General features: G+C 52.4%; 2 protein-coding genes across 4 annotated transcripts in view; both read right to left on the reverse strand.

Moving 5' to 3' along the window:
- Positions 1–587: 587 nt before the first annotated feature.
- Positions 588–4,670, reverse strand: ASPDH (aspartate dehydrogenase domain containing). Its single transcript, XM_043990967.1, has 8 exons — positions 4,127–4,670; positions 3,568–3,727; positions 3,335–3,479; positions 3,080–3,164; positions 2,503–2,652; positions 2,199–2,419; positions 1,959–2,113; positions 588–753 (listed from the first exon to the last, which is right to left on the reverse strand). The coding sequence occupies exons 1-8, from the start codon at positions 4,310–4,312 to the stop codon at positions 707–709; spliced, it is 1,149 nt and encodes a 382-aa protein (XP_043846902.1). The 5' UTR covers positions 4,313–4,670; the 3' UTR covers positions 588–706.
- A 2,659-nt stretch (positions 4,671–7,329) lies between these two features.
- Positions 7,330–25,964, reverse strand: part of LRRC4B (leucine rich repeat containing 4B) — a 50,977-nt gene continuing 32,342 nt past the window's right edge. For 2 of the 3 annotated variants that reach the window (XM_043996577.1, XM_043996578.1), the window contains exon 3: positions 7,331–9,963. In XM_043996577.1, coding sequence (XP_043852512.1) covers positions 8,146–9,963 — 1,818 coding nt within the window. In that variant the 3' untranslated portion in view covers positions 7,331–8,145. Of the gene's footprint in view, positions 9,964–25,964 lie in introns of all 3 variants that reach the window. The other variant, XM_043996579.1, reaches the window with a different exon arrangement.

Below are 25,964 nucleotides of genomic sequence, written 5' to 3' on the forward strand. Positions count from 1 at the left end.
CGCGCGGGACTGGCCTTCCCAGAAGCCCCCGCTTCTGACGCCGGACTTCACTTCCCAGGAGGCCGCGCGGCCTCCTCGGGCCCATACTTTCCGGAAGCCTCAGACCGGCCTAAGATGGCCTTCCCAGAATCCCCTGGTAACCCAGAGCGCGGAGCGCGCGGTGGGGGGGGGGAACCTCCAGGGCACATAGTAGGGAAACCGAGGCACAGAGTTGAAACAGACACACAGTGGGGCAACAAAGACAATATAAGGAGTCTGAGCCACAGAGCGGGGGAGAACGGGCAGAGACTGGCCCAGAGGGCCGTGACCGAGGCACCAGGGGCCCTGGGCAGAGAGCCTTGAATGCCACGGGGGGGGGGGCACAGGGAAGGAGCAGCCCCCGACCCTGGCCACTGGGAGGTGCACAGAGAATGGGGGGGGGCACAGCCCCCGATGGGGGGGCCCACTGGTGACCTGGGCACTGAGCATTGCTCATAGAACGCGAGGGTCTCCTGTCCCCTCCGTGCCTAGCACTGGGTCAGGGCCTCCTCTGTCTTCTCCCCTGTTGCTCCCAGCACAAGACCCAAAGTCACTGAGGAAACCAGGAATTTCCATTGTAGCAAAGGTACCCCAAACTTTATTGACCGATGAGGCTGGCATGAGGAAAGGGAAACTGAGGCACATCTCAGGACCAGGCGAGGAGCAGCCTTTCCTCTGGGCTGCCTGATCAGCACAGCTGGATGCCGGGCTTTGTGGTGCTGCTGCTGCCACAGGCTGCAGAGACAGACAGACGACCTCTCAGCCTCCCCCTTCCTTCCTTGGTCCACTCTGACCTGCCCTTCTTCTTCCAACACCCCAGTGCAGGTCCTTGTCAGCTGCCACCCGGGGCCCCCTCCTTTCCTCTGTCCTTTCATTGGCCCAGCTCAGGCCTGGGTCAGCTTGCCCACTCTTGAACCCACCTGTCCTCCCTCCTGCTCTAACTCTGCCCCCCGCATGTCTGGGGCTCTCATTCCTGCGGCCTGGGATCTATCAGGGTCACTTCCGGGCTCTTTAACATCTGTCTTCAGTACCTAATATGTGGCCCAGGAGAAGGCCAGCTTGCGTCTCCACAGCGTGGGGAACATTGAGCCTGCATGCAGGAAGACCTGGCTTCCGATGCCGCCGCTGACCCGCACTAGCTGTGGGACCCTGGGCAAGTCACTTCACGCCCGGCTACCTCAGTTTCCCCACCTGTCAGATGAAGGGGTTTGATGGGATGGCCTTGAAGGACTCACAGAGATGTCTCTGACTGTCCTAATCTTTGCCCCCCATCCCCTCCTCTTTATGCACTTGGCTCAATTCAGCACAAATTGATTAGGCATCTGCTGTGTACATGTCTCTAAGGGGGCACGCCCGAGAGAGACACAGCCCTTTTTTCCGGGCATGAGGGGGCACAGCTGGGGAGGAAGCCTGGGCCTGTCGCTGGGCACAAAGTTGGGGAGCACTGGGGCAAAGTCTCAGAGAAGTGGGGTGACTTGCCAAGCCCCACAGACTGTACGGGGCACTGAATTTGGTTCCTGGGGCTTTGGGTCCTTCCCTTCTCTCTGTGCCACAATCTCTGCCCAGCCTCAGGAGCCATGGGACTCATTTGTGACTTCCCACAGTCTTAGCCGAGCTCACAGTAGGCACTTCATAAGTGCTCTCCAGGTTAAGGGATAAGGGGCTGCAATGCAGCCTGAGCCAGAGTATGGCTGCTGTCCCGGATTCAGCGGGTCATTCCCTAGGGGCGTCAGGCTCTGCTGGACACTGATCACTCTCTGAGGAAGCAGAGATGGTCGAGCTGTCCAAGACTTCGGGAAGAGGCAGAGAGACAGAAGGAGCAAGGGACAGGCACATGTCAAGATTGGCAGAGCCATCAGGGAAGGAGGGGGTGGCGGGCTGGGCAAGGGCTGAGGCTCCGGCCTGGCGGGAGCGGGTTCGGGCCGAGGCCTGAGGCTTACCCAGGAGGCTGCCCCAGAAGGTGGTTAGGGTGGCAGAGCCAGTGACAGCCCCCGGCTCCGCTGGGTTTTCCCGCCGGGTCCGGACACAGAAGCTCTGGCCACTAGGGCCCGGAGGCCCCTTCAGCTCCACGTCTATCACATGCCGGTCGACCAGGCTGGAGTCACAGGGTTGGGGTCATGTCTGGGGAAGGAGATGTGCCCCCAGGCTCCCCTCCCACTCTGGTCCCAGTCCCAGCTCACCTGAGGTCAGAGACCAGGATGCCCACCACACCATCGAAGCCTAGGCTCGGGGCGGCCAGAGCAGCAGCTGCCATGGTGTTAGAATTGCGGGGGGCGAAGGGGCAGAGCCCCCGGATGGGCCCCTCGTAGAGTACAGTGCGGGGCCCCTCCCTGGGCCCCCTGCCTAGCGGCCCCTCCAGTCGGAAGCCGTCGGGGTGCGTCGCCATTGTGATACACAGGCTCTGGAGAGGCCATAAAGTTCTGGCCCCAGATTTCTTCTCCCACCCAGCCCGCTCCGGCCCAGCCACCACGTGCCCTACCTTACCTGTAGCCCCCCTGATGCATCCAGCCTCGATATGTCCTCAGCTCCCCACAAGGCTCCCCGAGCCACAAACACCGAGCGGCCGGACTTCCTGGAGGCCCGGAGCAGCTGCTCTTCTGTGTCCCTGTCGGCGAGGGCCGAGGGGGACCCCACCTGGGGAGACCAGAGAGCGGGGCCCCAAGGAAGGGAGAGCTGGCTAGAATCATGGGCTCAGAACGGCCGGGCTGAGAGGGGCCTGAGAATGGGGAGTCTGGAAGTCAGGAGGGGGCTTAGAACATGGAACTTGGAATGGAAGAGCGAGGCTGGAACATGGAATGTCAGAACTGAGAGAACAAAGAACTCTGAGCCAGGAGGAACGTTCTGTCAGAATATTGGCCCTCACTGGGGGCGGGAGGGACCTTAATGGGCAGGACAGACTGGCAGAGCCAGAAGGGGTTGGGGGTGGGGTGGGGGCGGGCCCAGAATTTCCCATCTGAAGGGGGCTTCACAACAGAATATTAAAGCTGGGAGGGCGGAGAACCCTGAGGAGAACAGAAGGGGGCGGGGACACTTGCCCAGAGTGGGGGAGGGGAAACCTCACCAAGAGGTCAGCGTGGCTCAGGATCTGGGCCCCGAACTCATGGATGATTTGGGGGTGAGCGACCTCAACCACCAGATCTGGACTCCTATAGGGAGGATGGCAAGGAGAAGGGGGAGGGAACCAGAGTCTCTAGAGGGCATGCCTGAGCCTGGTGCTGTGGGAAACGCTTTACAAATGTGACTTCCCTGGATTCTCACACTGCGCCCCCCAAGGTGGGTGCCCCCCCTCCAGGAGAGCAAGGCTGGGGTCACTGACCTATCCGCCAGGGCCCTGAGGTCAGGGAGTCTCAGGGCAGGGGGCAAGGTGCTCTGCAGCCTCCTGGGGTCCCGATTCCAGACGAAGGCCAGCTCCAGGCCGTGCTGCGCCCCCTCGGCCAGCAATCGAGCAGCCAAGGCCTGACCTGTGGGCATGGGAGAGACCCCTGGCCGGGTCAGGAGCCAGAGAGGCTTGGCCGGGGCTGAGAGACAGGGGCTGGGCACACTACTCACCGAGGCGCCCATAGCCCAGCAGGCCCACCCTCTTCAGACTCTGATCCTGGGCCATCTTTGGTGCTCCCTGGAGCCTTCCTGCCCGGCTGACACTGTCCAGGGCTGACCTTTGGACAAGTGGCCTTTGGACCCTGTGCCTGATGCCTGGCCGGGGCCCCGGCTGGAGAGAAGGGGAGGGCAGATCCTTCGACCCTCTGGAACAAGGACTCTCTAAACTCCCTCTCTCATCAGGGGTTGGAAGTGCTACCAGGCTATCTACCCATGCACCTTGACCATCCACAGCCAGCCTCCCCTTCCCTGGGGGCGACAAGCCCCTTCCCCCTCCTCATTGCCACAGAAATCTTTGCAACCTTCTCCCTCCCTCCTTACAGGCCCAGCCAGGTTGCCATGGAAACCTCATCCCGTTTGGGGGAGGGGGTCGGTGGTGAGACGCAGGGATGGGTGTTCAGCACGCCTCTCGCAGCCTCCTCTATTTCTGCGCCCTCTGTCTCTGCCCCGGCTCCTCCCTTTTCTGACTTTGTTTCCCGTGTATTTCTCTCCCCTCAGTGGCTCTTCCTGCCTTGGTCGGTGTCTCTGACTCATTCTGCCTTCGTCTCTGAGGTCTCCTTTTTAGGCAAGGTTGTATCTCTGTGATGTCTCCTCTCCAGCTCTGGTCTGGTGGTCCAGGGTTCTGTCTCTGGCTGCCCAGTAAATCTCCTTCCCTAGCATGCCCTGCCCTTCCCTCGCCCTTCTCCTGCCCACCCATCTCCTCCAGGAAGAAGCAGCTGCATCCTTCTTAGACGTGTCTGTGGGGCGGGGAGAGCCCTCGTCCCATCCCCAGTCGCGGGCTAGAGAGGATGAGGAGTTTGCTTTGCCTTACCCCCAATCTTTTCCTGATCCATCAGGAGTTAGGGAGCTGTGACTTCTGACCTTTGCCCCCCCCCCCCATCCCCAGGACACTGATGAAGATAGCTAGGGAAGGGAGGGCCCAGCCTACACTGTCCCAGGCTCCCTTCATCCTGGGTCTCAGAGAAGGCTCATGGTCTGGGGCCCAGGAAAGCCCCATGCTCTCTGTGGGCTCCTGCCTGCTACTCTCCACTTGTGTGCCCAGGATGGAGATGGCGGAGGCTGCGGCAGCCCAGGTCCTCCCTCCCATCTCCAGCCCCTCCTTCCCAACCACCTGGTGTCTGCTGCAGTGTTACCATGGCAACAGGGATTGGCACTGGGAGAGAGGGAGAGAGAGGAAGAGTGAGCCTAGTGACACAAAGAGAGAGGAAAAGTGATGTGAACCGGAGGAAGAGAGATCCAGGGATGGGGAGAGAGCCCCCCCCCCATTCAGAACCTTAGAGAGAGAGAGACTGGCTTCAGGGTAGGGGGACACCAGCAGAGGTAACAAGAGGTGAATTAACAAGGTAACAAGAGGTGAAAAAACAAATGGACAAGAGACACAAACAAGTTTGAGCAGAATGAGTCTGGGGAAGAGACAAGACATTATTCTACTGGAGGGAGGCTGCGTCGTGGGGGTTGGGGAGTTTGGGAGAGGAGCTGGAGGGACCCAGGACTGGGCTCTTCCCTCATCTGGGATCCTCCATCGGCCCCTCACCACGTGGCTGGGCGGATCTAGGGAAAGAAGGCCATGGGGTCCACCCAAGTGGCAAGACTGTGGAGGGGGGACAGCCTGACCCCACGTCTCTTGCCTCCCTCAGCTGCTCGTTCTGTGCCCCTGTGTATCTCTGCCGTGGGTCTCAGGGTCTCTTTGAGTGACTGCCCCTCATGGTGCCTCAGCAGACGATCCAAGATTGGACACCTGTCCCATGGGCTGGCTATCTGTCAGCACATCTGTCACTCGGTGACTGCTGCCTGTGCCACTATCTCCCAGGAGACTGAGTCTGGACCCAGGGCCTCCAAGAGCATGGTTGTGCCCACCCTCAGGGCACACCTTGGTTTCTCTGGGTATGAATGTGTCTGGAAGCATCTCTCTGTCTCTCATCCAGCCAGATCTGGGGTTGGCTATGTCTCTGGGCTTGTCTTTCAGGGTAGACTTTTCCCCATCCTCCCTTCTCTGCTGAAGCTTCTTCCCATGTGTGTCTTTGTCCTCAGCCCAAATTCTCAATTGGACATGGGCACGGGTTTCTGCATATTCTCTGCTCACTTTTGTAACTCAGTGACTGCTTGTGTCCCACAGTGTAACTGTGCATGAGCATGCTTGTGTGTGTGTGTGTGTGTGTGTGTGTGTGTGTGTGAGGGAGTGAGCACACCTCCTGCTCCCATCTCTACCTCTTTCTGACTCCACGTCTGTATTTGTCCCTATGGATCTGGGCGGGGGTGGGGGGAGAATGGTGTGGGTGAAAAGGTGCTCCTGCTGTGCCCATCTTTTGTCTCCATAGCCTGATACTTGGGTCCTTCTTTCTCCCTCCCTTGGCATCTGAGCACCTCTTCTGAGCTGCCTTTGAGTGTCTCCATGTTCCCCTGGCCTTGGTCTCTCTTCCTCACTCTTGGACCCTCATCTCCCTCCTCTTATCCCTCTATGCTCTGAGATGAGGGTAGCAGGACCCTCTATTTCTGCTCCCTTTATCTTCGTGCTGTTCTCCCATCTTCTCCCTCTCCTCCTGCTATTGCCATGTGCTCGAGCTCCCTCCCTCTCTCTCTCCCTCTCTCACTCACACACTCACACACACACACACACACACACACACACACCTCTCCATCTCTGTCCCCACCTTTTGTCTGCATTCTGCAGCTGCCTCTCTGACCCACTGCCTTCCTCCTCTTCTCTCTTGGCCTCAACAGACACTCAACTGTATCTCTCTTGGTCTCCCCATATCTCTTCCCAACACTGCCCACATTGATGCCTTCTCCCCCTCCCTATGGAGAAGAAATGCAGAGAAGCACCTCCAGTCTTGGAGAGGCATGGAGTAAAAGACAGAAACACTCACACACACACACACACACACAGGCAGATCGAGATAAGTGGGAGCAGAGAGCCAGTGTGTGGAGACACAGAACCAGGAGCTCTCCCCTGGAATCCCAGCCCTGCCATGGTTGTCCTGGGGGCTTTGGGCTGCTCCCTGAAACTCAGTGGGCCTCATTTCCTCAGCCATAAAATAAAGGGGTTGGTGATCTCTAAGGGCCCTTCCAGCTGCCACTGTGATTCCAAGGTATGGGTGAATGGATCCTTTGGCGCTCCCTCAATATCCAGGAAGCCCAGAGGAGTCACACAAAGACACACACACACACACACACACACACACACACACAGCCACAGCCACAGCCACAGCCACAGCCACAGCCACAGCCACATCCAACAGACTTTCCCCTTTCCCGTCCTTCAAACCTCTTGTAAGCCCTGTTCTCAGGTAGTAGAATGGACACTGTGCTGGGCTCATGAGCAGGGAGGGACCATTGACATCATCTGGTCTGATACTCTCAATTTCCAGGTGAGGAAGTAGAGGCACGGAAAGGGGTGGGGAAAGGTTCTAGGTCATAGAGGTAGGAAGGAAACAGTCCTTAGGCAACAAACCAAGCCGGAAGTGTCACCTCTCTGAACTTGAAAGGAGGCGGTTGGTCTCCAAGATCTTCCATTCCTGGCATTCTCTGTTACCGTGTTTGGGGGTGGGGTGGGGCTGGGGGCCCCAAGCCCATCCCCACCCTGTGGTGGTGGGACACAACCTCATTACTTTCTCCTCTTCTGAGTTTGAGGGCTGGGAAAGGAGAGCTGTGATGTACTCTCTCTCTCTCTCTCTCTCTCTCTCATGAATTTTGCATTTCTCTCTATTTTTCATGACAAAAAAATTTTTTTACTTTTTCATTTTTTTTTAAAGTAATTACAGAGCAGGGTAGTCATCGACACACACCTCCCTTCAGTATCAAAAAAGTCTATGGAGCAGGTTTGGGGAAGGGAAGGATTTTGGTGGGGGGGGCAGGGGACTGGGGCTCCCCCCTCCCCCCAGCCGATGGGCAGGGTGGGCTAGGCCAGGGCTTGGAGCTTAGCATGTGGTAGGGACCAGGCCGGGGGGAGGAGGAGCTCAGGTGATTCGGTCTGTCTCTTCGGTTGAGAGGGAAGGACCGGAGGGAGGGAAAGGCATCAAACTGCAAAAATGAACCATAAAAGGGGGTTGTTGGGGGATGGGTGGGGGGAGAGGGCCCCTCCAAAAAGCTCTCCCCTTGAAGGTTGGCAGGGGGTAGGGGTGGTGGATTGGGGGAGTCGGGGAGGGTGAGAAAAGACCTCTTCCAAATCCCACATCCCGTGGTGCTATAGAGAGGGTGGGGGCAGCTACGTTGGAATCCCCAACAAGGTCCAGGCTCCATGTTGCTCCCATCCCCTCCCCCCCCAACACTCCCATCCCTACCAGGGCTTCCCACTGTGGGGGAGTCGGGGATGCAAACCAGGAGTCAAATGGTCAGGGTGCCCCTCCCCCCCTTCCCTGCAGGGCGTCGGGAGGGTTTCACGTCCCAGAGGACAGGGGCGGGGGTGAGTCAAGGGTCCAAGGGTCCGAGGGTCCAGCCTCCCCTCCTCAGTGGGGAGATCGGGGGCCGAGTTCCCCGCCCCGACGACGCCCCCTCCACGCCAGGGAGCTGCCCCTGGGTCACCCCGGGCCCTCAGATCTGTGTCTCTTGCACGTTCTCCTTGGAGCCGCTCTTGAAGAGCAAAGGTTCGTGGATAGAGTTGAGCCCGGGGGGGCCCTTGCCCCCGCAGCCCCCGCCCCCCGGGTTGCTGCTGTAGTGGGCCTTGAAGGCAGCGGCCACATAGTGGTGGTGGTTGAGATGGTCACGCTCCAGGGCGGGCAGGGCCAAATGGCTGTCCCCACCCCCGCCCACGCCGGCCGCGGCGGCGGCGGCGGCCACGGACACGGCGGAGGCGGCGGGCAGCTCGTCCTCCACGTTGATGATCTCCACGGTGCGCGTGGGGCCGTGGTGCTTGTGGAGCTGGTGCTGCTTCCGGAGCTTGTAGAAGGCCACCAGCATCACGGCCGCCATGAAGGTGATGGCCACGAAGCAGCCAATGATAATCTTGGTGGTTTTCATGACGTCATCCAGGTCCTTGAGCGCGTTCTCGGTCACGTCCGTGATGGGGACCGTGAACGCCTTCTCCGTGGGCCGGGAGGAGCGCGGGGCCGGCGCCGTGGTGGACGAGGAGGCGGGCCCCCCCACGTCGCTGGGGCCTCGGGGCCCCCCCCAGCCGCCGTCCGTCGTGGGCCCCGGAGGCTCCTTCTCGGTCCCGCGGGGCAGGAGGATCTCGTCCCCGGACTGCGTCTCCAGCGTCTCCACCGTCACCGTGGTGAAGTACGTGTAGCCTCCGCCGCTGGAGCCCCCGGGTCCGCCTGGCCCCCCCGCCCCCACGGGGTCCACGGCCGAGACGTTGAGGGTGGCGGAGGCCGTGGTGTTGCCGGCCGAGTTTGTCACCATACACGTGTACTGGCCCGTGTCCTGGACGGTGACGTTGGTGAAGTTGAGGGTGCCGTCGTGCAGGACGGAGATGCGGACTCGGTACGAGCCGTGGGTCATCAGCGTCCCGTTGGGGGTGAGCCAGTTGACGGAGGTCATGGAGGTGCCTGTGCGGCACTTGAGCTCGGCCGCCATGCCCTCGGTGACGTTGAGGTCCGTCGGGGGCTCCACGATGACCGGCGCGTAGCAGGTGAAGTGGGACTGGTCCAGCTCCCCGATGTAGCGCCCCTTGAGGCCGGCTGGCGCGTGGCAGCGGGCGCAGCACGTGGTGTTGCTGGGCACCGTCTCCTTGAGCCACCAGCTGAGCCAGAGCACGTCGCAGTTGCAGTGCCACGGGTTGTGGTTGAGGTGCACCCGCTCCAGCCGGTGCAGGGGCGTGAAGAGGTCGTGGGGCAGGGACATGAGGTTGTTGTGCGACAGGTTGAGCTCCTCCAGGGACTTGAGATCGTCGAAGGCGTTGCGCTCGATGGTGCCCACCTGGGCGTGCATCAGCCAGAGCTTGCGCAGGCTGGTGAGGCCCTGGAAGGAGCCCGGCCGGATCAGGTCCAGCCGGTTGCCCGACAGCTCGAGCTCCTCCAGGCGCACGAGCGCCGTCAGGTTGGGGATGTCCTTCAGGTTGCACATGCCCAGGTTGAGGTAACGCAAGTTGACGAGCCCCTCGAAGGCGGCCTCCGAGATGTACTCCAGCCTCTTGAGCTCCCCCAGGTCCAGCCGCCGCAGCGACGGCACGCGGTTAAAGGCGTACGAGGGGATACTCTCGATGGGGTTGTTGCGCAGCCACAGCTCCCGCAGCTTGGACAGGTACTCGAAGGCCTGCGTGGGCACCGTGGTCAGCCGGTTGTCGAAGAGCTCCAGCGTGTTGAGGCTCGGCAGGCCGTTGAAGGCGCCCACCTCAATCTTCCGCACCAGGTTCTTGCTCAGCTGAAGGATCTCCAGATGCCGCAGGTGTTTAAAGGTATCGGTCCGGATCACCTGCAGGGGAAGGGGCGGAAAGCCAGTTAGGACACGCTCTGCTCGGGGACCCTGGCGGCTTTGCTCATTGCTGCCACCTCCTCCAGGAAGCCTTCCCAGCGATGCCGGAAGCACCCTCGTCTGATCTCACAGCCCTCCTGACTGACCTTGTGCTTCTCCTCATCTACATCACCTGCCTGTCTATCTAGGGACTGACGAGAAGGCACAGGACCCCTGGAGTCCTGGGTGCGCCTTAGTTTCCTCGAGAAAAGGAGAAAGCTGTACTAGGTGGTTCCTAAGGCCCCTTCCAGCTGGAAATCCTCGGCTCCTCCCCCAACCCCAGATCATAGGGTTAGAGGCGCAGAAGGCGCCTTAGTAGCCAATGTCTTATTTAACCGAAGAGCCAATGGTGCATGAAGGCGGAGAGAAAAGCGCAAGGGTATATGTAAGGCTTTGGGTAGAGCCGGCATCTGAAGCTGAGCCCTCTGACTCCAGGCCCAGCGCTTTTCCCAGGATGCCTCTGTGGGCCTGGAACTGCTTGGGGATCCAAGACTGCCTGTGCCTTGAAGTCTTCCCTAGGAGCGAACACAGGGCCCAGCACATAGTAGGCGCTTAGAGAGTGTTTGGTGGGGTGAGTTATGGGAGTTCTTGGGGCTGACTCTCCTATGGAGAGTGGTGTTTGCAAAGCACTCTATATCCAGATCTCAGGTAATGCAGGAATTCTTCCCATTTTACAGATGAAGACATTGAGGCTTGGTCACTTGCCCAAGGTCATACTGCCAACAAGTGATGAGGTGGGTGACAACTGTAGCCGCTCCCACAGAAATATCAGATTGCTAGTTCTCGGGGTGGGGGTCTCCCATGGTACAACTAGGTAGTGCTGATGGGTGACCAGACAGAGGAGCTGGCTAGGCCAGGGACACAAGGCATGGGACCCAGGAGGACAGGGGATGAGAAAGGGAAAAGTCCGGGTAGGGAGCCTCACCGCCCCTTAATGGAGCTTTCTAGGAAGACCTGGAAGAGATTCCGGAACCAAGCCTGAGGTAAGGGGATGATAAGTCAGCTGGAGACCTGAACCAAAGACATTCTGTGTCCTCTGTCCCCAAGCTGGGGAATGGCAGCAAATTTGGGCTCTCATGCAGCCCTTCCTAACTCCCCTTTAAAATCCAGGGGTCACAAAGGAAAGGTGAGGAAACATGGAAGTTGAAAGGGAGACCACTCAGTCCAATCTGCTCATTTTACTGAGGGGAAACCGAGCCCCAGAGAAAGGAAGTGCCTCAGCCCAGGCCACACACATGGGTGAACTTGGAGAAGACCTAATCCAGTGTCCTCAGTTTAGAATTGGAGAAGCGTTACGCCCCGGGTCTAGCCAGCCCCTGCTGTGCCATGAAGCCCCCCCCCTACCTTTAATTCGTTCCTCCACTTTGCTCATCTTTAAAATGGGGGTAATAGCGTAGCACTGCCTGCTCCAGCCAGCTGTTCATGGAAAGGAGCATCACGGAAGGGCTTTACAAACTCTAAGATGCACATGAACGGTAGTGATCATTAAGATCGGGAGCTCTCGGAGGGCAGAGTGCTCTAAACAGGAGCTGTCCACACCTACCTCTAAGCCCTGACTCACTCAGCAGGTGGGCTAAGGGAACCTCAAGCATCTTCTGCTCCCTAGGACTGCGCTCGCTAACCCTCTCAGTTGGCCAAGGCACACGGTACCCAGAATTCTAGCATCTGAGAAGCTCAAAGCTGGAAGGGACCTGAGAGAGAACCCAGTTCAATTTACACATGAAAAAGAATCCTCTCCCCCGAATCTCTGGTCGAAGGAAGAAGACATGCAGTGACAGGGAGCTCACTCCCTGCTGTTAGGGAGTCCTTCCTGAGAAGGACTCAAACCTGCCTTCCTGTAGATCCCTCTTATAGCTGCTGAGAGGTCTGCTCTGGAGCTGACCAGAATCAGCTTGGCTGCATCTCTCTCCCCATGAGACAAGCCCTCCCAGTGCTCGAGGATTCAGCACTGGAGGGATTTGGATCATGGGGAACAGCATGCCCAGCTCGGAGTCGTGCAGGGAGCTGGGCAGAGCTGAGTTGGGGCCTTATTGGTTATGGGAGGGGTCAGAGAGGCCAACCCCCTGCAGCCCCAGAGACCCAGAGCCATGGAGGGAACGGCTCAAGGTCACTAAGCACCTCAGTGGCAGGACTCTTCGACTGAGTCAGAGGCCATCCCCTCCTGGCTCCTTCAACTGAACCGATGATGGCCTGGTTCTGAGTCTGCTCAGGCTATGGGGCAGCCTCTTCTGGACACTCAGAAAGAGTCAAGTTCAAATCCTGCCTTAGAATTTATTAGTTCTGACCTTAGGTAAATCACTTCGACCTTTGTAAGCCTCAGTTTCCTCATCTGTAAAATGGGGGTTTGGTATCTATTATTATCTAATAATTTTGCTATTATTTACCCCTTGTCTCACAGGGTTTCTGTAAGCCTCATTGGATAAAATGGATGGAGTTTTGCAAGCCAAAAAGCTCTTTTTTTTTTTTTTTTTGCAGGGCAATGAGGATTAAGTGACCAGCCCAGGGTCACACAGCTAGTTAAGTGTCAAGTGTCTGAGGCTGGATTTGAACTCAGGTCTTCCTGAATCCAAGGCCAGTGCTTTATCCACTGCACCATCTAGCTGCCCCCTGCAAGCCAAAAAGCATGCATCCTAGGTGAGTTACTGCTCATCCCCATCTCTGAGGACCCTTCCATTGCTAACATTCAGAGACTAGGAGGATGTTTGGGGGGAAGACAACTCAGTGCAGGCTTGGCAGGGAGGGGACGGGGATCTTGGGGCTTCCCAGGGGCCAAGCCTCAGGGAGTAGCTCTCACTTCCAGAGGACCTCAGGTGAAAGATTTGCTTAGACCAGGAAATGCTGCATCTACCACATCTTCAGGCTACAACATCCTACCTTCAGAGAGACACTAGAATCTCACTCAGTGCTGAAGTGTTCTCAGAGGTCATCTTGTCTGAACTGTGATCAACAGGCACCCTTCTATAAACGCATGCATAGTGTGCTGGGGGAAACACTCGACCAGGAGACCGGGGTGCAGATAGTGTCTTTGACATTTTTGCTAACTGTGTGACCCTGGGCAAGTCACTTACCTCTTGAAGCCTCAGTTTCTTTATCTGTAAGATATGGATAAATTAGGGTTATCCTACCTAGACCCACGACATTGTAAGGAAAATGCTTTTTTAATCTTAAAGTAATACACATCACACACGTATGTTGTTGTTCAGTTGTTTCAGTCATGACTCCATTTGGGGTTTTCTTGGCAAAGATATTGGGGTAGTGGGTAGCTAGGTGGCACAGTGGACACCTAGCTGCCCCCATAAGTCCTACTGTTGAGATAGGCATTTTGCATCTATGTACTTGTGAGGTGGATTTCTTGATCCCAAATGTAAGACTTTCTTTCCATTTGTCCCTACTGAGTTTCTTTTTCTTAAATCCAGGTGTGTGCTCTAGCTCAAAGCGTGTTAACAATGTGGGGATCACAAAAATTTTGGCAACAGTAAAAGGTTATGTATATTGACTTTATATACCTATATACCTGGAGTCATATAAAAATTTCTCAGGCAAAAAGGGGTCGCACCTGGAAAAAGTTTAAGAAGCTCTGCTCTAACTTGCCAGAGCGTCTTGGTCCTGACTCATTTATTGAAGCCGTTAGTATTGTGTTATCTGCACATTTGATAAGCATGCCATCGCATCGCTGGATCCAAATCACCAGCAAGTGATTCACTCAAGTGAAGGATTTCACATTTATACATGAGACTTCTTTTGATTGGATTTTGACTGTCACTGTGGTCTGCAGAGATCTCTTTGGGTCCTGATTCTAGCATCCAATTCAAAACATTTTTTTTGGCAGGGCAATGAGGGTTAAGTGACTTGCCCAGGATCACACAGCTAGTTAAGTGTCAAGTGTCTGAGGCCAGATTTGAACTCAGGTCCTCCTGAATCCAGGGCCAGTGCTTTATCCATTGCACCACCTAGCTGCCTCCCATCCAATTCAGTTTAAATCAACAACCATTTATTATAAACCAGCAAATACCATGCTGAATACAGAAGATATAATGAAAGATAAAAAGGACCCTTCTCGTGCTCAGGGAGCACATTAGGTCCATTAGACTGGGGTCTTCTTGAAGGCAGGAACGCCTTTTCTTGGTATCCCCAGCATTTAGTGCAAGACCTGGCACACAGTAGGCACTTAATGAATGCTTGTTGACTGGACTGGCAATCTAATGACATACCTAATGATCTGCACACAAACAGACATGATTCCAGAGAGTCATTGTATGGACACAAGTATTTCTAGCTGTTCCCTTCCATTGACATGATAAATATCTCATTTGTATGTATCTGTTTGCTTCTTGTCTCCCCCATTAGACTGTAGGTTCCTAGAGAGCAGGGACTGTCTTTTGCCTTTGTCTCCCCAAGGCTTAGCCCCGGGCCTGGTGCAGAGTAGGTGCTTAATTAATGCACGTGGTGATGGTAATATGCCTTTGTTATAGCAAAGAACAGGAAACAAAGGGTGTGTCTATCCACGGAGGAATTGTTGATCGTAGATTAATGTAATGGCATATTATTAAGAAATGACAAAAGGGACAGTTTCAGAGAAACCTGGGAAGACTTATCTGAGCTGATGCAGAGGGAAGTTGAACAGAACCAGAGAACACTTTATACTGTAACAAGAACATTGTAAAGACAAACAACTTAGATCCCTGATGAATGCAAGGATCAGCCATGATGTTCAAGGGTCACCTCCCAAGAGAGAAGGACTTAAGACACAAGTTTTGAATGTAGTCAATGAGAGAATGTTTTGCTTTACTATGAATATCTGACATAAGGGCTCTGTGTGTGTGTGTGTGTGTGTGTGTGTCTTCTAGTTTGGTGGGTGGTTCAAGGGAGAGGTGGGGTGGGGTAGCAACATTTTTTTTATTTTAATGAGGCAACTGGGGTTAAGTGATTGCCCAGGGTCACACAGCTAATAGTTAAGTGTCTGAGGCTGGATTTGAACTCAGGTCCTCCTGACTCCAGGGCTGATGCTCTATCCACTGTGTCACTAGCTGCCCCGGGCAGCAACATTTTTTTTTTTTAGTGAGGCAATTGGGGTTAAGTGACATGCCCAGGGTCACAGCAACATTTTTTAAAAAGCATATTATGAGGTTGGAGCAAGAATCTTAACAAGGTGTTCTAAGAAATCAAAGGAGGGAGAGATGACTTTCAGCTAGGAGGTAGAAGGAAGGTTTCCCCGAGGTAACCGAGCTGAACCTTGAAGAAAGAGCAAGCTTTCTCATGGTATCATGAAAAGAGTACCATCTTGGAGTCAGGAGAACTAAGGTTGAGTCCAGTCTTGGATACTTTTCAAGCTCTGTGCCCTGAGTCACATAATCTTGCTGCGCCTCAGTTCCTCATTTGAAAAATGGGAACAAAATTAGTTGTATGTCCCTGGGTTGTTGTGAGGAAAACAACATTTAAATATGAATGAATTATGGTCATTGTAGAAGAAAATGAGGAGAGAATCTTCATGCAAGGATATAAGGGAAGGTAAGTAAAGACAAGGAACTATTCTGTTGTATGAGCAAGGGGGACTGTAGAGGGCTTTAAATGACAGAGTCGTCGGTATTTTTTCCTCTAGGTAAAAAAGAGGCCACTGAAGGGTTAGGGAATGGCCACTCCTATGCATTTATTCCTGTAGCTGTGTAGCAGAATGGATGAAGTGCCCGAGGTCCAGGACACCAGTTTGAAGGTTATTCGAGTGGTCCAGGGGAGAGGCGATGAGTGTGGAGTCTAACATGTTGGCCCTGAGAGTGGCAGAGAAGAGCCAGATGTGAGAGTACTAGGGAGATTGTATTTACAGGATTTGAGCCCTCAGAGGTGATGAGAGGTGAGAGAGAGTGAGAGCCCCAGCCTCGATGAAAGGGAGGCTGGGAACAAGGGCAGGTCTAAGAGAGAAGGATGCTAGGTAAGAGGCCAGTAGGTCATGGCCCATGATCCATAGCTTCCTGTCTGCCACAAACCAGAAAAGGAGCCTATCTATGCTTTCCTCAAACTCACTGGTAGAATTATAAATGGTCCCTTTTCTCTTATAGACTCTGGCTAAATTCAACAATGGTTCAGAATTGGAAGGGAAAGTAACTTGAAGGTCCAACCAGGGGACCCCAAGAATAGCAATGAAGTTACAATAAAGACGAGAACAGGGTGGCACACAGAAATCCTGGTGCGTCCAATCCAAGGAAAGGGAAACATCTCCCCCAGACCTCTCCCACCTTTCTTCCAAATCTGGTCCCAAATATCTCTAGTGAGGTAAGTCTCTCCAGACTGATGTTAGGCAGGTAAGTATCCCCAGTCTCAGTGATGACTTCTCCCAGGGAAAAAATATAAATCAAATTAACTCAAGCTGGAAGGAGCTAGAAGCCAGGACCCTTAGATCCCCTCTCCTTCCTAGCTGTCTACCTCATTCTCTTTGCTTCAGTTTTGCCCTTCATAGGTATGGGAGAGAGACCCTCAGCAGGGGAAGGTAGGTCAGGGGTGAGGATTTGGGGAGTTCCTTGGCATCTTTGTTTCTTCTAAACTGGGGATAGAGCAGAGAATAAAACAAGGGGGCTAAAAAGATAGAGAGGGAGTAAGGAAGGTCATAGGTGAAGGGAAAGAAAGGTGCAGGTGCATCCATATTTCTCCAGTATGAGGAAGGGGAGCCCTGGGAAAGTCGATTCACCCCTCAAATTGGGTGCTCTCATCACCTAAGCCAGTAAGCTGCAGAGCAGGTGCTGACCAGCATGGGCAAAGGGCAGTCCTCACCAAGGGGAAATCCTCACTTAATTAACAAAAAATCCAATGCTCGTTAGGTAGCACTTAGCTGCCATCAGGAAGTTCAGCTCACCTAGTCAGTGTGAACTACATCTCAAGGACCTGAAAGAGCCTGTGGGAGAGATGCCTGAATCTCTGTAAGGGAGATCTCTGAAAGACCATGGAGAATGGGCAAGGACTGGGCATCCAGGCTTGGAGAGAAACACATAGCACTGTGGTTTTTTAAAGAGAAGAGAGAATGGAGGCTGAGAGCTATGGACTGGGGAACCTGATGTGGTCACCTGGAAAAATTCTAAAACATTTTCTTAAAGGGGTAGGGAACAGCTGGAAGGGAAGCATTGAGAAGGAAAAGGCAGCATGCATCTATCAAGGGTGTGCCAGACTGACCTTAATTCCTTTTGTAATCAATGTCCCTTCTTATTGGAGTGGGGGAGGGGAAGAGGTAGAGACAGAAAGACAGAGACAGAGAGATGCAGAGAGACAGAATCAGAGAGATACAAAGAGGCAGAGAGAGCAACAGAGAGACACAGATAGAGAGAGACAGAGGCAGAGACAGAACGACTGAGAGACATAGATACAGAGCAGTGGGAGGGGGAGGGAGGGAGGGTGGGAGGGAGAGAGACAGAGAGAGAGACAGAGACACAGAGACAGAGAGACACACACACAGAGACACAGACACAGAGAGAGAGAGAGAGAGAGAGGATTTCTGATGATTCTGGAAACTCATTTTCATTACCCCTTCATCCTGAGATGAAGTATTTTAATAAGACAAAATGATGCTCTCTATCCTTCATTATCCCTTTTCATTGTTACTGTTCTTCTTCCGTGTCACCTGGATTCAGATTTCTGGAATAGCAAGGGGAGCAACCAGTGACAGAAGTACATTTGGAGGCTTGGACACTAGAACCAGAAGCAGCTAGGAACGATAGCACTAGGGGAACCAGAAGCCGGTGTCAATGGGAAATATTCTCATCCTGGAGCAAACCCTTGAAGAACAGGAACCTCGAGAAGATAATGTTGAGAGTTGCTGGGACTTCTGGGATGATGAAGTGGAGAAGCAGATTTCTCTTTTAGCCTGTGATTATGGAATGGAGTTTAAATGCCTAGCTTCCTAGTCCTTTTCCATGAGTGACAGATATAAAGACTAGAGAGAAGTGGGAGGAGGGCTCGCAGATGACAGAAGGTGAATGTGTTCCATACAGGAGTGTTAAGTTTATTTTCCTCTTCACTTTGTTCTATGTATAATAAATTAGGTGATGACAGCACACAAAGTCTCTGAATTCACTGGACAGGTAATCCAGACAGGTTGGGGGCTTGAGAGCTAGTTACAAAGAGTAGATTTTGTATTTTAATATTTTGAGCAATATTCCACATCCCCTAGATTAAATTCAGTCCAGGCCATTGAGAGATAAATCCAAGCTATTTACTACCACCCCAGCAGTGTGGGCTTGGCAGGTATTTGCAGGATGAGGGTCCTCTGGGGGTCAATAGTTGTAGTATAATCTCTTAGGAAAGTGTTATCTCCCACATACATCAAAGTACCTCCTGGTGAGCAATTCAGATATCACACTCTTTTGCTGGTTATGTAATATGGTGGTATGCTGTTTTTCTTGAAACTTGATGAAGGCGGCTCTTGAGATACACAACCTAAGGGTCTGAGGTCAAAGGTGTCACAGTCACAGGCTAGACAGTTGTCCAGTGTCAGATGTCACACTTTTTTGGACAAGGTAACTAGAATGGCAAATTAGGGAATTGAATGGAAATAATTTAACCAGATTTCATTTAAGTATTTCACAGAATCTCTCATACTATTATTATTCCTAACAAAGTGGAGAAATATGGCTTAGACACAGTTCATTTACATGGATTTAGAAATGGTTAAAAGGTCAGATCCAAAGAGTAGACACCCACTGGACAATGTCATCTTGGAAAGAGGCTTTCAGTGGAATGCCCCAGGAATATGATTGGTCCTAGGCTGTTTGTATCAATTCTTTTGTTGAAGACATAGAGAACATACTAATCAAAGTTGCAGATGAAAAAGAAAATTGGGAGTGATAGCTAACATGTTGGATAATAGAGTGAAAAACTTAAAAGATCTTGACAGTCTAGAAAACGGACCAAATCTAATAAGATGAAGTTTAGTAGCAATGAAGAGTCCTACACTTGTGTTCCCAAAGTGATCTTCACATGAGCAAGTTGGTGGAGGTTAGGGCTAGACAACATCGTGTGGGGATGTGAGTGGGCTCGAAGCACAACTCGGGGTCAGAAGAGCTGATGTGATCTTGGGCTACCCTGCGAGAGGGCTAGTGGCCAGGGCAGAAGCAGTGACAGCTGTGTCTGGCCATGTCCTGAGCACCAGCTCTAGTTCCAAGAGTCATGGAAGCGTCCTGAGCATGGTGACTGGTCAGGGGACTAAACTCCTGCTCTGCACCCCCATCCCCTAGAATTCTTGGCTTCTTTTGAGGTCCAGGTAGGGTGCTGTCTGCAACGGGTGGAAGGAAGGGAAGGACAGAGGGAGGAAAGGAAGGAAGGAAAAAAGGAGGAAGGGAGAAAGGGAGGGAGGAAGTAAGGAAAGCTTTTAATAAGTACCTATTACACGCCAGGTGTTATGCTAACCTCTATACAAATAGTATCTCATTTGATCCTCACAACAACTGAAGGACGTGCTATTATATTTTCATTTTACTATTAAAGAAACTGAGGCAAACAGAGGTTAAATAATTAGCCCGGAGTCACACGGCTAGTAAGTGTCTGAGGCCGGATTTGAACTTGGGTCTTCCTGAGTCTGGGCCCAACACCCTACCCACCAGCCACCCCTAATGGGAAACCTTTCCAGAGCTCCCCTTCTCCCCCCAGTTCTTAGAGCTCAAGTTCTATCCTCAGATTGCCTTGGGTCGGGCTCCATGAAAGGGTCTTGTGACATGACGTGGCCACGTCTGGGCACAATCACTGGCAATCGTAGTGACGTGTCATGTCCCAAAGAATCAGTGGTGCCCCCAGGACTTGTCAGTCTGCTGATAGTCTGAGCAGCCTCTGGTGGGAGGTATTTCCACATCCAAGGTGATAACAGACCTCCTGGGTCCTCCCCCAGTCTTCTCTATCTCACACAATCTATGCCTGGGACACAGGAGGCGTGGACCACTGTCTGTAGGGCTGCCTGGGTCCTGAGTTGGTCCCTCCCTGACCCCCACCCATGCCCTAGCTCTTTGAGGTCAGACATGCAGCCTCTGCCCGGCCCTGGACCCTCTTGGCAGAGCCTTCCTTGCTAGCTCCCACCAAGGAAGAAGGTGACCTCACGTATGGGGCCACGCTGGTTCTGATGACCACAACGTGGCCTCACGATGTCTGACTGATACAGATGGGCTCCTGATGCCTGCCTCGGAGGGGTGTTGTTGCATTGCAGATGACGCCTTACTGTGTAGGGCAAGAGCCTCTACACCCACGAGGCCACAGAAAGTTCTGGCTCCTCATGTCAGACCAGCCATGATCTGGAGCCGGAAGGGGCCTTGGGGACACTGATGGTCTGAGGGCTTGGCCTGCATCACAGAGAGAGTTAAAGGCAGGTGGGATTTGAACCCTGAGCCTCTGATCCAAATGGGTCCTCTCCCCAATTACAGGTCCCAGATTCTGAACCTCAGGAGCCTCTTTGACCCCTCACTCTCCTTCACCCCACATGTCCAGCCCATGCCCAGGTCTTGCAGGTTTTCTTTCCAAGACATTTCACATGAGGTCCTTTCACTTCACTCACATAGCCACCCCCTGGTTCAGGCCCTGAACTATCATTCTGACCTCCTTGCCTCAAGTCTGTCCCTCTTCCGATCCATCCTCCACACAGTGACCTGTGGGATATTCCTTGAACCCGTGTCCAATCATGATGCCACTTGGCTCAAAACACTCCAGTAGCCCCCAACTACCCCTGTTGCAGAAAGCCTGCACCTCCTGGTGTCTGCCTCCCTTGTGAGGCTCATTCCGTAGCCCTCTCCTTCACACACCCAGTCACACATCCTACATTTCAGGAGAACTGGTCTTCTTGCTGTTTCTCACACATGATAGCCCACCTCCATGCCTTTGCTCAAGCTGGCTCCCATGCCAGGAATGCCAACCTTCCTCACTGCTGTGTCTGAGAATTTCCTGCTCTCTTCTAAGCTCAGCCCTTCAGTTCAGGTGCTGCCCCCTCCTGGAGACCCTTCTGATCCCTCCCCACCTCCCAACCACTCACGTTTTCCCCTCAATGATTTATGATTAACTTCATGCATTTAAAAAAATCTCCTTATTGGAGTTCAGGTGGTTCCCCGACGGAACATAAGCTCTGTGTAGGAAGATGCTCTCATGCTTCTACTGTCCTCAGTGCCTAGGACAGGACCTGATATGGAGCAGATGCTGAAGAACTGCTCACTGAGCAGGAAGAATATTACAAAGTTACTAATGCTCTCTCCATGGCCACATCCAGTGGCCTTTTCTCCATCACTGTCTCTTTGGCCTCTCTGCAGCCTCCGACACTGTTGACCCCTTTCCTCCTTGACTCTCTTCTCTCTAGGATTTTGGGGCACCAGTTCCTGGTTCTCTGATCTCTTTTACTACACATTCATCCAGGTCATGCCCAGTGATCAGGGGCAGCTAGGGGGCGTACTGGACTTAGGACGACCTGAGTTCAAATTTCGCCTCAGATACTTTCTAGCTGTGTGACCTTGGGCAAGGCACTTAACCCCAATTGCCATAAACATCTGGGGCCATCTCCGGTCATCCTGAGGTATATCTTGCCACTGGACCCAGGTGGCTCTGGAGGAGAGAGTGAGGCTGGTGACTTTGCACAGTCCAATTCAGTGCAAGTCGTGGTGTCACCCTGCTGTCATGGTCCTTTTTGGGAAAGAAGGACAGACAACAAGAGCCCAATGACCACAAGTGTCCCCCAGGGCTCTGTCCTGGCCTCTTTTCCCTCTATATTCTTTGGTTTTACAAGAGCATTTGTGAGACTGTGCTCTTTCCCATACTGAACTTTCTCAGTCTAGCAAAAAGCATCACTTTACATAACTCTGACCTGTGCCCACTACCCAGAATGCCACTCACTGTTTTCCACTAATCCAGATCCTGCCCATTCTTTAAGGCTACCTTCCTCAGTAATGCTCCCCTGGCAGTGCCAGGCTGGCAGTGCCAGGCTGGCAGGCCCATCTTTCCTCCGCCTCCTGCCCTCATTCCTTATTCCCTCTGCCATACATCTCGTCTCATTGATTGTAAGCACATTAACATCTACAGTCTCATTAGACAACCCATGGCAGTCCTGTGAGGGATGTGATATGATTATTACTCCCATTTCACAGATGAGAAAATGGAAGCTTAGAAAGTTTTCGTGATTTGTCCAAGTGTTTGCATGGAGAAAGTGACTGAGCCAGGCCTTAATGCAGGTCTCCTAACTCCAACACCAGGGCTTTTTTCACTATACCACACCTGTAAGACCTGGGTTCAAATCCTGCCTGCGCTGATTTCTAGCTATAGGAACTTGGGGCAATTCTACGAACTCCAGTTTGCTCATCTCTAAAATGGGCGAAGTGAACTAGCCAAACTTTGAGATGCCTTCCAACTCTAAGCTCTGTAACACTGTAACATATTGTCCTTTTCCTTTTTTGAACTTTGTTGGTATGTGTCAGCCTCAGGGACCACACCTTTCTCTGTGTGGAATGATTAGAGAGCTTTAAGGTTCGCCAAGTGTTTTACACACAGGGTCCCCTGTGATCCCCACAATGACCTTGGTGGGTAATGGTTACATGTGTAGTCCCTACTTTACAGAGAAGGTCCAGTGTTCCCAGCTGTTTCAGAGGTAGGATTTGAACCCAGGTGTTCTGGCTCCAAATTCAGCACTCTCTCTATCACACTAAGGCTTCCTCTCTAACTAGTCCCCACAGTGTCCAACCCATGAGTAGTGTTTGATAAACATGAATTTCACATGCCTGACCTAGGAGAATGTTTATGGATTGTATCCTTGTGGGCAGGGTCATATAGATACAGGAGCCCTGAGCTAGGAGTTGGGAGAACTGGACCACAACTCAGTGTGTAACCTTGGGCAGACCAAGTTGTCTCTGTGGGACTCAGTTTCCTCAATTGTAAAATGAGAATTCCTTTACCTTGTGATTTCCAAAGTCATTCTAGCTCAAAATAGGCATGATTTTATGAGCTTCAGTGTCAAAAGATATGAGTTCAAGTCCTCCTTTAATATAGAACTATCTTTGTCACTCTGGATAAGTCACTTCATGTCCATCAGCTTCAGCTCTCATTGGTCAAGTGAGGGATTCCAACCCCTTTGTGTCCCATCAGTTCTGAATCCATGATACTCAGAGACCGGAGAATGTTTGGTCAGAGTAGACTCAAACCAAAGGTGCTATGTCGGTCTCCACTGGCATAGGGGTGAATTGACCAGGCAAGGCCTGAGTGTCGGCCCAGTCCACTGAGGCTGGGTGACTTCAGGACCAAGCACATTTCAGTGAAAGGTGATCCTTCAGCACAGACCCACAGTGTTACCACTCTGCCTGGTAACAATGAATCATTGACATGAGATAGTTTGGAGAAACCAGATAACGTTTCAATGGCGGCTAATCAGAAGGCAGGCCATTTGTCCCATTCTCAGGAGGGTTGGTTTGGGGTTGTGGTGAAGGGAAAGATGGATGAACGGCAGGCATTCTCAGCCAAACCAAAATGCTCTGAAAACTGAAAATATTTTGAGAAGCGCTGCTCCGCTTGCTTTATGAATGTCACATGACCTCGGTTACTACTTCTCTTTACACATATGACCCAGGTCTCCACCACCAGCCCTGATCTCTTTCCCTGATTTCCTATCTAGACTTGGCTATTTCTCTAGTCCCTAACTGAGGATGTGCTGGTAAATGTTCTACAACTGGCTGCGGAGGGGGAGTGGTGTCAGGAAATGTATGCATAGCATACTTTTAAACTCAAGCTGCTACCACTATTTTCTCAATCACTGCCTTAAGTCTAGACAGTGAACAAAACAATAAACCAGCCCTAATTTATAGTGCTTGCCAATTTCCAGGGTACAAATGCTCACACTGAAATTTTAACAATCAGCTCTTGGGAGCCTGTATGAGGTTGCCCCAGTATACCACCGCCCTGTCAGAGCTGAAACCCGTCTAGTACCAACAATGTAAGCTTCAGCACATCAGAGTTGCCTTAGAACCTCATCTAATCCAAATGCAAAATGGAAAAATCTCCTCAACCACAACTCAGTGAGATTGAAAGTCATCCAGCCTCTGCTTGAATACCTCTAGTGACAGGGAGCTTACTGCTGCACTATTTCATTTCTAGAATCACAGAATTGTGGATTCTGAAGGAACCTTTGAAGTCATTTTGTCTAGTACTGTAAGAATCTGAGTTCATCAACTTGTCCCCATTATTGTCACTGCCCTCCCCCCCAATCTTCCTGGTCCCTTCAGGCCTGAAACCTAAGAGTCTGTCACCTTTGACTCCTCCCCTCTTCTCTCTCCTCAGCACACTAGTAAATCCCACCCGTTGGGCCCACCTTCATTACTTCCTGCTATCTAGTGCACTGCCTCATGACCACACTCCTTAGATCTTATTTTATATTTGCTTCTGCTGTCCAGTGAATACACCCAGGATTCTCTTCCAAATCTACCCTTGCTTAAGCCCCTCCTTCTCTGCAACACCTCCCCAAATACTTTGGCTCACACTCATCTCTTGTTTCTCTGTTTTTCCCAACTCTAAACTCCCATGACCCCATGATCTCCCTTCATCCCTCCAAACTGTGCCCTAGTCTCTCACACTGGGTTATAAGTTTCTGTTTCATAGCTCCTCCCAGGATCTGTGTGGAGAAAGTGTTTTGTAAACATTAAAGCATCCAGCAGTTACCCCATACTGCTTGTGCAGCGATCAAATCTGTAATCTCCTTGAAGGCAGGGGCTGTCTTCTAAACCTGCTGGAAGGCATTGGTTTAGCATCTAAGGCGACCTTGACAGTATCCTAGTTCATCTCCAAGTCACCTCCCACATCACCGCCCTTCTCAAACATCTCTGAGAGCTCATGGAATCATGGGAGCTCTGAGTTAGAAGGGCCTCTGAAGCAGGGCAGGAATCTCTTCTCCATCACCATCATTTTCCTGGGGCTTTTAAGCTGAAAATGTCTCTGTCTAAGGTAGCTGATGTGAGTCTTCCAATAGCCTTGTGTAATTCTCATTTTACAGACTTGAGAGGTTCAAGTTGAGGCGACTCACCCCAAATCAGGCATCTGGAAGGTGCAGAGCTGGAATCCAGGCTCTCAGACTCTGTCTACAGGGCTCTTCCCACTCTACCCAAACTATTATTCTCCTGAGAGTAGGGAAATGTTCTATTTGAACAACTGCAGGGACGAGGAACTCGCTAGTGACCAAGGTAGCCTGCTTTCACATATGCAGAGTCAAGAGATTCCTTATATTGGCAAAAGGGGGTCTTATTTCAGGCTGGAGTCAGGCTAGGTGACCACTCTGATCTTTCTCCACCTGAAAATGAAATCTGCCTCTTTGCACCTTCTCCCCATGGGCCCTGGCTCTGCCCTTGATGGCTACACAGAATAAACAGGTCCATTTGTCTTTCACATGGTTGCCTTTCAGATACTGGGAGAGGTTTATCACCCTCTCCTCATGCTCTCTCCTCTCCAACCTAAACATTTCCAAATCCTTCAACCACCTCTTCAGCAGAGTTTGGAGTCCTCTGAACTGGCTTGACTGTCCTCCTCTGGACACAATGCTGTATATCAATTTTCTTCCTCAAATACTGCAACCAGAAGTAAATACAATATTCAATCAGTCCATCAAGAGGCATCTATTAAGCTCTTGCTATGGACTAATCATTATATGCTGCAGAGGGCTGGGGATACAAAGACAAAACAGTCCCTGGCCTCAAGGAGCTTACACTGTTAGAGAAGACAACATGAGCATGAATATACAACAGAAACAAAGTAGTTTAGGAAAGGACACTAGCAATTGGAAAATCAGGAAGGCTTTCTAATGGTGACTACAGATTCCAGATGCTCTCTGTCCAGTTCAGAGAAGAGCAGATCTAATCTCCCTTGTTCTGGACACGAGCTTCTTAGTCAGGCCCTAAGATCGGCTTACCTTGTTTGGCTTGCCTGTCTCCTACTCTATCCAAACTCATCTGAGCTTTCCTAGCTCTCCCCCAGCTGTTTCTGTGTAA

The sequence above is a fragment of the Dromiciops gliroides genome, chromosome 3, assembly GCF_019393635.1.
Source record: "Dromiciops gliroides isolate mDroGli1 chromosome 3, mDroGli1.pri, whole genome shotgun sequence".
In the NCBI taxonomy this organism is placed as follows: Eukaryota; Metazoa; Chordata; class Mammalia; order Microbiotheria; family Microbiotheriidae; genus Dromiciops; species Dromiciops gliroides.